The 11912-nt window shown below is 40.0% G+C and overlaps 1 protein-coding gene across 2 annotated transcripts; it reads right to left on the reverse strand.

Moving 5' to 3' along the window:
• Window positions 1-392: 392 nt before the first annotated feature.
• LOC149089084 (cuticle protein 10.9-like) lies at window positions 393-11031 on the reverse strand. 2 transcript variants are annotated; one of them, XM_089239570.1, is made up of 4 exons: window positions 10755-11031; window positions 7810-7908; window positions 2934-3308; window positions 393-794 (listed from the first exon to the last, which is right to left on the reverse strand). In XM_089239570.1, the coding sequence occupies exons 1-3, from the start codon at window positions 10764-10766 to the stop codon at window positions 2961-2963; spliced, it is 459 nt and encodes a 152-aa protein (XP_089095696.1). In that variant the 5' UTR covers window positions 10767-11031; the 3' UTR covers window positions 393-794; window positions 2934-2960. The 2 variants fall into 2 exon arrangements, with proteins under 2 accessions (XP_089095696.1, XP_089095688.1); XM_089239562.1 differs by lacking the exon at window positions 10755-11031 and adding an exon at window positions 10611-10718.
• Between the last annotated feature and the right edge of the window lie 881 nt (window positions 11032-11912).

Below are 11912 nucleotides of genomic sequence, written 5' to 3' on the forward strand. Positions count from 1 at the left end.
GTTTTACCTATTTCTCCTATAATAATTATTTTTTGCCTCTCTTACGACAAAATATGGGAAAATAGGAGTTACATATATATTACATTATACACATAATGGAAAACGAATGATGGTTATAATAATAATACTTCCTCTCCTATAATGATGGTAATCGAGTGAGACCTCACGTGTAATGGAGAGAGTCCTTACGGCTCTTGGAGACAGAACTTCCCTGTTCATTAAATGTGTCATACCCATAAAAAAAAAAGAAGAGATAATTATAGTGCCATTTCTCTTGCTATTAATTACGTAATATCGAACGCGTGGTATGAGTAAAATATTCAGAAGCATGCACCTGAGGATAGGCGTGTTATACGGACATTGACGAGAAAAGAGGGAACTCTTTCACAACATTACATAAAATTAACCTTTATTTTATCCAGTCCTCACCACACACATCATCCTAGACGACGACACACGTTTCACACTTCCAAGAGATAAAATAAATACAACGTCGGAGGGGGGACGTACAAATAAAATAAAGATCATTATACAGAGACAAAGGCGTGGGAAAAATAAACCTGAGTTGTATGAGCCTTCGGAATAGGCCTAGGAATTGTACAGAATCTTAGCGAAGGAGTTGAGCGGCGTAAGAAATTATACAGATAAAAAGAGATACACGGTCTTTAGTGGGGGACAAAGAACCAGTAAGCGTGGAGAAGAAGAAGCATTTTTCCTCTTGCATGGCACCCAATTGTTCGATTCATGACGTCAGATCGACTTCTTGGAAGGGAGAGACATCATTGGTCGAAGATCTGTATGGAAGAAGAAAACAATGTGGAAATCAGTTGGAAGCATAATCACCAAATAGGTAATTATTTCAATCACGAGTTACCTGAATTTCACAATTGTATCTATTAAGAGGCGCCGACATGAAAGAAAAAAAAAATTGGGGGAAGGTGGAAGTGTTGCTGGTCGTCCCGTATATACGGGACTCAAGCGCGTACGCAGGAGAGGGAGGGTGTATTGCAATGTTTTTTTTTTCTTCAGAAATTATAGGGATGGGAGCTCAGCTCCCAGGTATCTACCAATTTCAACTAAACCTGAAGAACCAAATGCATCAAGGTTCTCATCACTTAATTTCGAACATTTCTGAAGGGTGGATGCATCTGGAAACCCACAGCTTCAACATCCCACACACGAAACATCCACGTCACCCATACATCCCGCAGCTCAACGGAATAAGACATACAGGGATATCCCAGAATTCCATCACTTCACTGAGGGGGTGATAGAGTAAGTCAGGAGGGGGGGTGGGTAAATCGAGAAGCTATCCATATTTACAATAAGACAACCATAAATATTTTTTATGGACATTGTACAATATTTTGTCATGTTTATATTGTTTTTAGTTTTATCATTTTTAATTGGGTTGCTGGGTAATCATATATTTTAGAAATATATAACATCCATATTTGCTTTGGGCATCTTCTTCAACCACCTCGCTGGGCATTTTATCTATTGTGGCCTTGCATTTGCATAGGAGTTCTTAACCTATGGGTCGCGACCCAAACTTGGGTTGGAGGGGCTCCCACGAGAGATTGGTCGTTCAAAGCCACTAACATTCAAGGCCCCTTGAGCTTGAATCGCAGGGATTGCGAGAAGGGTCGTACGAATCCACTTACAGTCCTGCTATTAATGCATTTATTGCGTCACTGGTTTTATAAATTTCGAAAACAGTCCAATGGGTCGCATGTTGATTTCAGGTCACGGAAGAAAAAGCTGGAAAACCCCTGGTGTAAGGTATTACGACTTCACCATTTTGGTGAGTCGTTGGTGTCGTATCCGAAGTCGTATAGGATTGGTTTGTGCTGTTTTGGACGGAAAAGGCAAACGATTTTTGTAGTGTAACCCAGGGTCGCAATCCACTTATTCGATGAAAAAAGGCTCATTTTCCCGGTTTAGAAGTCGCCAAATATGGCAACCTAGCTCACATCATGAAGAGCGACAGGGAAATTCCTTCCTTCCAGTCACTGGCTGTACCTGTTTTGACGCCAACGGCTCAAATTGCATGGTAACATGAACATGCAATTAAAAAAATTATTTGCGATCTTAAGTTCCGTAGGAAAAATTTATCTCTTCACGTGTACCATCACCCTATTTTAGTGGTGAGTTTTCGAGCACCCGTAGTTAGTGTAACTACTAATTTAACCTCACAGACTTATCACATTGCGGGTTATACCTATACGTGTTGAGAACCAGAAGTTGGGCAATTAAAATTGGGCCGTTCGTTGACCGAATCGTTCTGAAAAATCTTCGGTTATCCCACGAGAAGCCTCAGATGAGGCAAGAGGTTGACTTTCGTGGTGATATTTGCTAGTGAGTGGGCGTGCCGTCGCAACGCCCTGGGATCTCAGGTGCGTAGGAGGACTCAGTGGCTATAATATTTGGCTCTATGCTTTTTAAGAGTAAGTATATAAAATGGTAGGCTAGTAATTCAAGCCGGGTATGCGCCCCTCCCCCCCCCCCCGCAGATAATTCTCTCAAAGACTAATGATTCTCTTGAGACGACCATGTGTGTGGGATTATTGGTTGTTAATTTTCTGACGATGATTGTGGACATTCAGCAACTGGGAGTTCCGATCACGAAACAGAAATGCTGCAGAATATTTGTCACCCCAGTTTATTCCAACAAGGCCCTGTCATTCGATGGCAGGAAAGTAGGCGCTACGGTTATTTTGTCAAGTCACTGATCGATCACGTTGGAATAGCTGAGGGTTGACGGGATCGACGCCTGACAAAAACAGGATGGATCCATAATACATTCATAAATAACCGATTTTTCTCACTGTACCTTTACTTTATGCCCAAATAACCAATGGAGACTGCCTTTTCGTTTTGATTTGAATTTGCCAGATACGCGCTGTATACCCTGTATATGATGAAATATTTACCTTGAATAAAGAATGAAGATGTCCTATCTAATAATGTCCGTAAGCTGGAGCTGGAGCATATCGGGGCTTTGGTGCGGAGTATCCGTGGTGTGGCCTGGCGTATGCGTCGGGCTTGTAGTCGACGACGATCGGGTTGGCGGAGAGGTGAACATCAGCGGGACTCTGGTTGTCGGTTCCGGGCTCGTTGGTCTTGATCTCGGCGCGGTAACCGTGCTCGTCAGCGACGTATTCGACGATCCTTTCTACTCCGTTGAGGTCCTTGTATCCGTATGATCCCTGGACGCGTCCGTGTCCGTCACCGCTTTCCTTGCGGAAGGTGGTGGTTCCGTAATCGTCGTTGGTGTCGTATCCGAAGTCGTATGGGATGGGTTGGTGCTGTTCCGGACGAAAAAGGGGGAAAATAAAATCAATAATATTATATTGAACTCACTAACACACTGAATAGTATAATCAATATTTTCAAATTCAAATGCCATCTAGGGGCCTTTTCTTGATGGTATCGACATCAGGAAAAAACCAGCACTTCAAATGAAGCACCGTTTTTTCATGATTTCAATTCCACCTCGACATAGAACCGCAAAAATTCCCGTTCAGTTTCTCAGTCCTTAAAATGGAAGTTGTTTTCTCAGTTATCATAGGGACTCTTTTACAACCTATAATTAGGTTGTACAGCCAAGTCGTATTGAGTAAAATCGAATCAAAAATGGCTGATGGGTATAATCATCGATGCTTGCCGGTGCGGGTTGGAGGAATCCCATTCGTGTCCGTTCACCACGTGCCAGACATGGCTGTACGACAAGGTGGTTTAGATTAAACTTCAAATTCCCACTTGTAGTTGATTACTTCAAGTCTTCACTGGAGGAGCCCCTTCCAGTTAATAAGAGCAGGGACGTTTTCCTATCCCTTATATAAGTTATAGAGCCAAGTCATATTCAACAAAATTGAATCAACGGTGTCTTATGGGCCATAATTCTCCATGCCGGCCAATGCGGGGGCGAAAGAATCTCATCTGTCGTGGTTTTATTGAGTAAGATTGAATCTAAGATGGCTTTTTGGTGGACTTCAGACTTGGTCTGACAGGCCTATCTTGGATAAACAACAGGTTATTACTTCGATAAGTTCACGGATTGAACCTCAAATACCACTTGCAGTTTATTCTCTTTTAATCCTTATAAAAAGGTGACGGGAGGAGCTTCTCCTAGTTGATAAACAGGGGCGTTTTCCTAGCCCTTACCCAAAAAAAGAATATGACAGGGGCAGGAAGAGTCATCATCTTGAATTCTTTCCGCTTCTGTCATACTCTTTTTTACCCCGGCGGTGACCTATCGGTTAGAAATTCTTTGAAATATGGACTGGGTTGCCGTTTCGGTTGGTAAGTAAATAAGCCCTTACCCAACTTATAAGCCAAGTAGCTCATATTCCAGAAATCAACGGTGCCTTATGGGCCATAATTCTCCATTCTGGCCAGTGCGGGGTGGAGGAATCCCACCTGTGTCCATTCACCACATGCTAAACTTAGTAATACATAGACTACACCACACGAAGATTCGCATTTGACCCTTGAGTCTCAATTCTTAACCGATTAGTTCAAGTGCTCATAATGAGGTGATTAGACGGTCTTCAAGTTGATGAGAAGAGGTCCATTAAACAACCCTTATTTAGGTTATGCACCCAAGTCGTAGTTTTATTGAGTAAGATTGAATCTCTTAAGATGACTTTTTGGCCTATCTCTGATACACAAGAGGTTAATAAACCGATGCTACATCGATAACCTCACGTAAGTAATAACCATAGCCCATTTTGTTTTTTTGAAATTCTCATTTTGAATATGGAATGACCACTTGCTCTAGTTGTTGAACAACTTTCGATACCAGACGTAAAGGTCGTAAAAGATCGACTTCAAAATTGAAATATATTTACACAAGGGATACATAAAAAAAACCTCCGAAACGACTATTACATCGACCTACATTTCTACTCTCGAGACCCCCTCGAGATATGATACCATGAATCATTTTACCATCACACTAATGATTTATTTTTATTTCTACCGGTTTTCGAAATAGCCACGTTTTCTTTTCTCTCAGTTGAAGAGCGATGACTACGAAAGACCCGGAAATCGGCCCCTTGTTAATTATGATTCGATCCAATATGTCGTAAGCGTTGAGAAATTATGGCCGTAAGTGCCGCTCAACTGCAAGGGAAAAAGGAAGAAGCACGTGCATATCTTCAACCTCGCTCCGGGCCATGTTATGTCTTCTTTTTTTGGCCACTTCTGTACCTATTTCAACCATTTCTTGACTCTTATCTTTCACTTTTTTTCCTTAGCTTAAGATTGAGGAAGATGGATGGGTAATGTGGATTTATGACACTAATACTGTGGAAGAGGATTTTAGGTATGCGAATATTTTTCTACCTGGGACCGACTTTGATTCCAGGTTGCCCTAAGCAAAGCGAGTGAGGGGCTCCCCTATCGATTATTGTTGCAGTTGTTTGGTTGATTGGTGAATATAACCATTAGAAGAGTAAATAAGCCTTTCTTTTTTGCTACGAAAGACCAACAAAACAGCAAATATGGCCGGACCTGCTAAATCGGATATCAACGATTCCAGTACACGAGATATCCGATTCCGCGGGGAACAATTCGATTGACATTTTACAACATTAGTAGCTATAGTTTGTATACAAAGGTTTTTAACAGCTGGTTGAAAAACCCGTAGGAAAAAATGTAAACAGGTGAGCCCACTATAGATCCACCCCCTCCCCCCCTTCAAAGAAGAGTTATTAAATCCCAGTTCGGGCATGGATGTCTACTAACACACTAACAAATTCCCTGGACAGATCGTAAAGATCTCTTGGGAATACGTGGTGATCACATTAAAAAAAAAAATTGATTTGATATATTCACTCTTATCAGGACGATTTTCATTTGGGAAATTCTCTCGCGACATCTTAAGACACATAAACGTTAAAATACCTCTAAAGGCGCCTTGACCAACATTTTTTTGAACCACTGTATCAACGTAATAGAGATGAAGAAAGGAAACATCTTTCAGATAGTCGTATCTTAAGGGTGGCAAAATATTATTCGCCTCAGGCGACAGAATTTGTAGGACCGGCCGTGGTTCTAAATGATGTAGAGAAAAAAGCGAGATCTGTGTACAACATCCAAGACACAAATCCCCCTCCATGGCACCTATACCTTTTTACAAGAGCGTGTTGCGGCAAAATACGAATGTATTCAATAGTACAAGTGGGTGTTATCATACAACAGGAGGACATGATGCAGTACGGAAACATTAGTGAACAACTAGCCACAAAAAGCATATGCAATGGTACGAGTATAGAAAGAATATGTTTCGGCATAGTATTAGCATCCGAGGATGATGTCACTCTCTGCTATCCTTACGAAGGTTTTTTAACAGCTGGCTGATGCGAAGATATATTTAGGAAAGAGAGAAAATTCGACCGCCCCTGCAGGGAATCGAACCCACGTCCTTTCACTTTGCGTGTGAATGCACTAGACTACAGAGTCAACGAATACCTCAATCTTTCGTTGGAGCTCGTGTGCAATGAACGGGACCGTACATGGACGATCGGATCTAACTCGGGGCAAAGCTCAAGGAAAGATTGATATATTCTTTACCTCTGTACTCTAGTGCGTTCACCCGGAAAGTGAAAGGACGTGGGTTCGATTCCCTTGACCCTGAGACGCGAGACTCGCTCCTCCAAATTGCGGCTTTGGCCAAGAAGCTCAGGGTAGAAACTTCAAGAAAAAACTACCTCTGTATAAAATTACTTGTGACGCCCAGAATGGCATAGCATTTATTCTAAAACCTTCTTTTTGGTCGCTTTTATGGGTTCTTCTCTTACGTCCCAACGGCGTATTTACCAAGAAATTACGGTATTTCGGACATGTTACTGGGTGAAAAGATCGTCAGAAATCATGTTAATCAATTCTATTTACACGATATGATCGATTTCTGTTATTTTCCACCAGTTTCAGAAGCTCCAAGGTATATTTTCGGATTGACTAAATACCTTCGATCCTAGTCTAGAGCTCCTTGGAAGCCTAGGCTGGCTCATCCATCATATTTGTGCAAGGTGTGACGTCAGTGTTATCGCTGCAGCCCCTAACTACCTAACCACACATACATATCGCCACGCGGCAATGCCCAAACGGTGGAGTTGGGTGGGAAACGAAGGCGCCATCTATCGGTGGGCACCCCAGGCTCGATAAGTAAACAACTTTATTCGGACGTTCATGCCCGGATTCAAACCGGTGGACCTTGACGGTAACTTCCATAGTTTAAGACGAGCATCTTACCATGCGCTACTCCGACGTTACTACAATCACTAACTGTTTCCTATGCAGTTTTTATCTAAGGCTCAGACGTACCTTTGAACCTCAAACCCATTTTGCCACTTAAAGATGGAAGGCGATGACTCCATTCGGAAAATTCTAGACACATTATTAGTCTGCCCCTTCGCCCTAATGTCTGAACCATAGGCGTACGCAGAACTTTCTCAAGGAGGGTTTCCATTTTATTTCTTCTCAATGGGGTTTATGCTTTTTCTTGCAAAATAACACTATACTCCCGGCTTGAGGGGGAGGGGGAATGGGGTGGGGTGGGTTAGAACCCCAACCACCATCCCCCTCTTTGCATATGCCAATGATCTGAACCCCCCTACCCTTCTCTGTGTCCAAGTCGAGCCTCGAAGGCCTAGAAATTGGACATAAGAAATATATAAATAGTGTTGACAAAGATTTTTGATTTTGCTAACGATTAAAAAAAAATTAATGATGTTGAGATAATAGTAAATTATTTTTGGTAATAATGATAACAATAATATATGTGATGAACAAAAAACTTACGGGATAGTCCTCATGGGCGGCGTATGATGGACCGTGTCCATAAGCTGGTGCTCTGTATTGAGCCAGAGAGACGGCTACGAGAGCGGCGAAAACGGCAACCTGTAAATTAACAATCATCATTAATAAATTTGTCAACTCTTTGAGAAATTGTAACAAATTACTTCCGAATTTTATTCTTGAGATTGAAATCTTGTACGTGCACCACATAAAACTACAATTGTATAAGACTAATATTAATTATTAAAAAATAAATTGATGCTTTTAGTTTTAAACTATAAGTTTTTCGATTTTAAATTGATGAATTTTCATTTATGAATCTCATAATTTTATCATCGCATCTAAAATACCCCGTTTCTGTGAATAAAAGAAATATTTGGCTGATAATTATTAAAACAATTTGAGCCAGGAACAATAATTTTAAACAAACAATTTGGGAAAATGTCTCGCATATGTTCGTTATCGTTAACTTACATCACTGATCAATAGATGCCGATCATATCAAACTCTGATATTAATACAGTCGAAGTTCGTTATAACGACCCTACGTTATAGCGACTGTTCCATTACAACGACCGGTAGGGTAAGCCCCAAATGTTTTCATGTGGAACGACTACAACATACATTTCACTCTCGATATAACGACCCCCCCAATATAACGTCAGTATTCGAAGGGGCGAAGGGGGGGGTCGTTATATCGAGCGTCGACTGAATATAGCCATAAGGGATTTCCATAAATAACTAAATAAAAACTGGTTTGAAAACAGTATAATGATGAATTTGATGGACTACTAATTTTTAAATTAAAATTTATTCTGAAATTTTTTAAATCTATTAAAGTACTTTAATGGTTGTCCAAATTAGAGAAAATGAGTGATGCCGGACTTATATTACTTCTAAAGGCTAACAGATTGATGACCGCTCACGTCCAGAGCTGTTGAAAAGGCTTACAGAAATCGATATCATTGAATTCAATGATTCCGTCACTGTAATGGTCATTACAATGACCAATGATGAATCAAAGAATTGATCCGCACAAGCCTCTATACGAGTCAGAATTTTTAACCATTACGAAATTGAATTTATAGCAATTTCACTTTTAAAACTTCAAAAATATATAATAACTTTCAATACGTTCAACAATATTCCAAGCCGCAGGCCGGAAGTTTGCCAGCCCCCCCCCCCCCCGCCACCGCACTCCTAATAGACTTCATAATAAAGGATACAAGATAGCAATTCTAATAATAATAATAATCTAGGGTATCTCTATTTTAAATTTGAGGTATAGTACGGACTATAGATTTAAAAAAAATGTTAATCTAGGGCAGTGATTCTAAACGTGGGCGATGGAAAGTTCCGGAGGGGGGCGGTAGAAGCTAGGGGTATAGCATAGGATCCTATGGGTTAGATTGCGTTGGGGGCGATGGGACAAAACAGTTTGCGGAACTATGATCTAGGGCATTTTCAACCGATGTACGCATGCTCCTCCCACCCCCATATTGCAGCAGGGCCCGTAGATGGATTCATGTGATAAAACTTTCCGCGGTCCCACTACAGTGAATTTATTGTGTGAAAAAAAAAAAATGGAAGACGAGAATTTTTCTCAGGCCTCAGGGCTGAAGCCCTATCAGCCCAACCCATTTGGGGCCATGGGTGTGCACTGGCTCTTTGGTGCGCTTCATTTAAAGGAATATGCCATAAAAAAATTGAAATGACGATTGCCAATAAGAAAAAAAAAATTAATAGCGGTAATTACGTGATTAATTTATAATAATTACTATTATTATGTTTTTTTGGGTCATTTGAAGTAATAGCCTTGCAATGCCTTACACATGCAGTGGTAATGAATAATAAGTAAATAATAATAGTAATAGATTATAATTGTAAAATATGAGTCACGAGATCTCAAAAAGATTGAAACCGCTTATCTAGGATAGCGGTATCTTCCAATATGGACAACTCTTAAAAGTTTACTGGAAGCTCTAGAAACAATTTGGATTATTAGGGGTGGTTTAACAAGGAGTCGGGGGCGGCTGATAAAAAAAAATTTTAGAGGAAAGGGGATCTTTTTAAATTCCAATCACATAATATAGGCTACAGATTTCAATCTAAATCTTAGGCTATATTATATAAGGAGAAAATTAATTTAAAAATTTTTCCACGCATTTACAGGCGTAAATCTAACAGTGTTTCTACTAAATTTAAGGCTTTCATCGAGCAATTTACTGGAAATGTTCAGACATTTACTGGACCAATATCTAATCATTTAAAAGCTTAAAATCTAGGCATTTGCTGTCCCAAAATACTGGCATTTACTGATTTACTGGCCCAAGATCTAAGCATTTACTGATTCACTGGTCCAATGTTTAGGCATTTACTGATTCACTGGTCCAATGTTTAGGCATTTACTGATTCACTGGTCCAATGTTTAGGCATTTACTGGCTCGAAATACAAGCATTTATTGTCCCAATATCCAAGCATTTCCTGGTTTGATACCTAGGCATTAACTGCTTCGATGACTAGGATTTTATTAGCCCAATATTCAGGCATTTATTGATTTACTGGCCCAAAATCTGGACATTTACTGATTTACAGGGTTAATATCCAGGCATTTACTGGTGGAAAATCTCGGTATTCATTGACCCAATATCTAGGCATTTACTAGCCCCAAAACCCAGGCATTCACTGGCCCAAAACCTAGGAATTTACCCGATTGATATCCAAAAATATGCTACTAAAAAAATACTTAAATCCGGGCGAAACTATAACCAAGTTTGGGCGTCACATTAAAAAATGTTTTTACCGCCGATTCAGCTAACATATCCACAGATTTTTCTTAAAAACATTCAAAAGTTTACGACCGCACAACAGAATGTAAATCCATCCGGCAAATAAGAGAGATTATTATCCGCACAACATCCCACGAAGATTTTAGATACAGACATACCTTGGCAATCATGGTTGATCTCGGAGAATAAAAAACTCGGAGAGAGAGAGACTCACAAAACGATCGAATACTTCGATTAAAACTGATGATCTACAAATGGACGCCCGTCCATATATATATGAGAAACCCAGAAGAAAAAAAAAACAAAAACAACTGTATCAAGGCAAAAAAAAAAAAAGATCTAAAACCCATAAAACAAGGCCGATTACAATACTGCCCGTGGCTCTCCAACAACAACACTGACCAACGCCTAAACACAATGAATAACCAGTGGCGTACTTTACTCACAACGTAAAAAAAAAGGCCTATGGATTTTTTTTAGGCCTTAGGCTCCAAATAGAAGAGGTCGGGCCCCGCCTCTGACAGGTCGCATCGACAATATACACATGAGAAAAAAAAAAATGGTAATACCTTCAATTATCTGACAATACCTTCAGGGGCCCTTCAAGTGTTTATTTATTTATTATTAGAACGGGCTTTTTTTTCTTCTATAAAACCACGAGTTATCGTAAAATGGAGGGTGTAACACGTGAATAGCCCCAAAGACATAACCTGCTACTTATTTACTTACTTACTAATTTTTTTCCCCCATAACTTTCACTTGGGAGAGTAGAAAAAAGAACGCATTCCTCCTTTTGTGAATCGGTGAGAAATATGCATAAAATACTAATTAAGGTCAAGAGAGAGTGTTACATGCCGTACCGCCTTTTGAGAGAGTGACAAAGACACTCTTTCATGCGATGAGGAGAATTCAGAAAAGACATTAGCACCTCCGGAATGTAATTGGTTTTTAATCGATGCGTGAATTCGATTAATTAACGGCGAAGATCCGATGCTTGAGACCGTGAATCGATTATTGGCTTATGAGATCGATTAAATATTTCCGGATGGGAAATAAACTATCAAGAAACACAAATTGTGAACCCTGTATCGTTTACCCATACAAAAATGTATTGAAATTTTTTTTTCAGAAAATACGGATGTATAAGGGTGCTGTTAGCGTATTTTTAACTAGCTGTAATACCCGGTGCTGCCCGGGTTTTCTTCAATTGCTGGGAGGATTGAAAAATTGATAAACCATTATAAAGGCATATCACACATAGTACTGACATCATTAAAGGCATGACAAAATATTGTAAAGGCATATACATGTCTGAA

The sequence above is a fragment of the Pholcus phalangioides genome, unplaced genomic scaffold, assembly GCF_987345545.1.
Source record: "Pholcus phalangioides strain wild (caught in Gottingen) unplaced genomic scaffold, Ppha-v1.0 ptg000002l_1, whole genome shotgun sequence".
In the NCBI taxonomy this organism is placed as follows: domain Eukaryota; kingdom Metazoa; phylum Arthropoda; class Arachnida; order Araneae; family Pholcidae; genus Pholcus; species Pholcus phalangioides.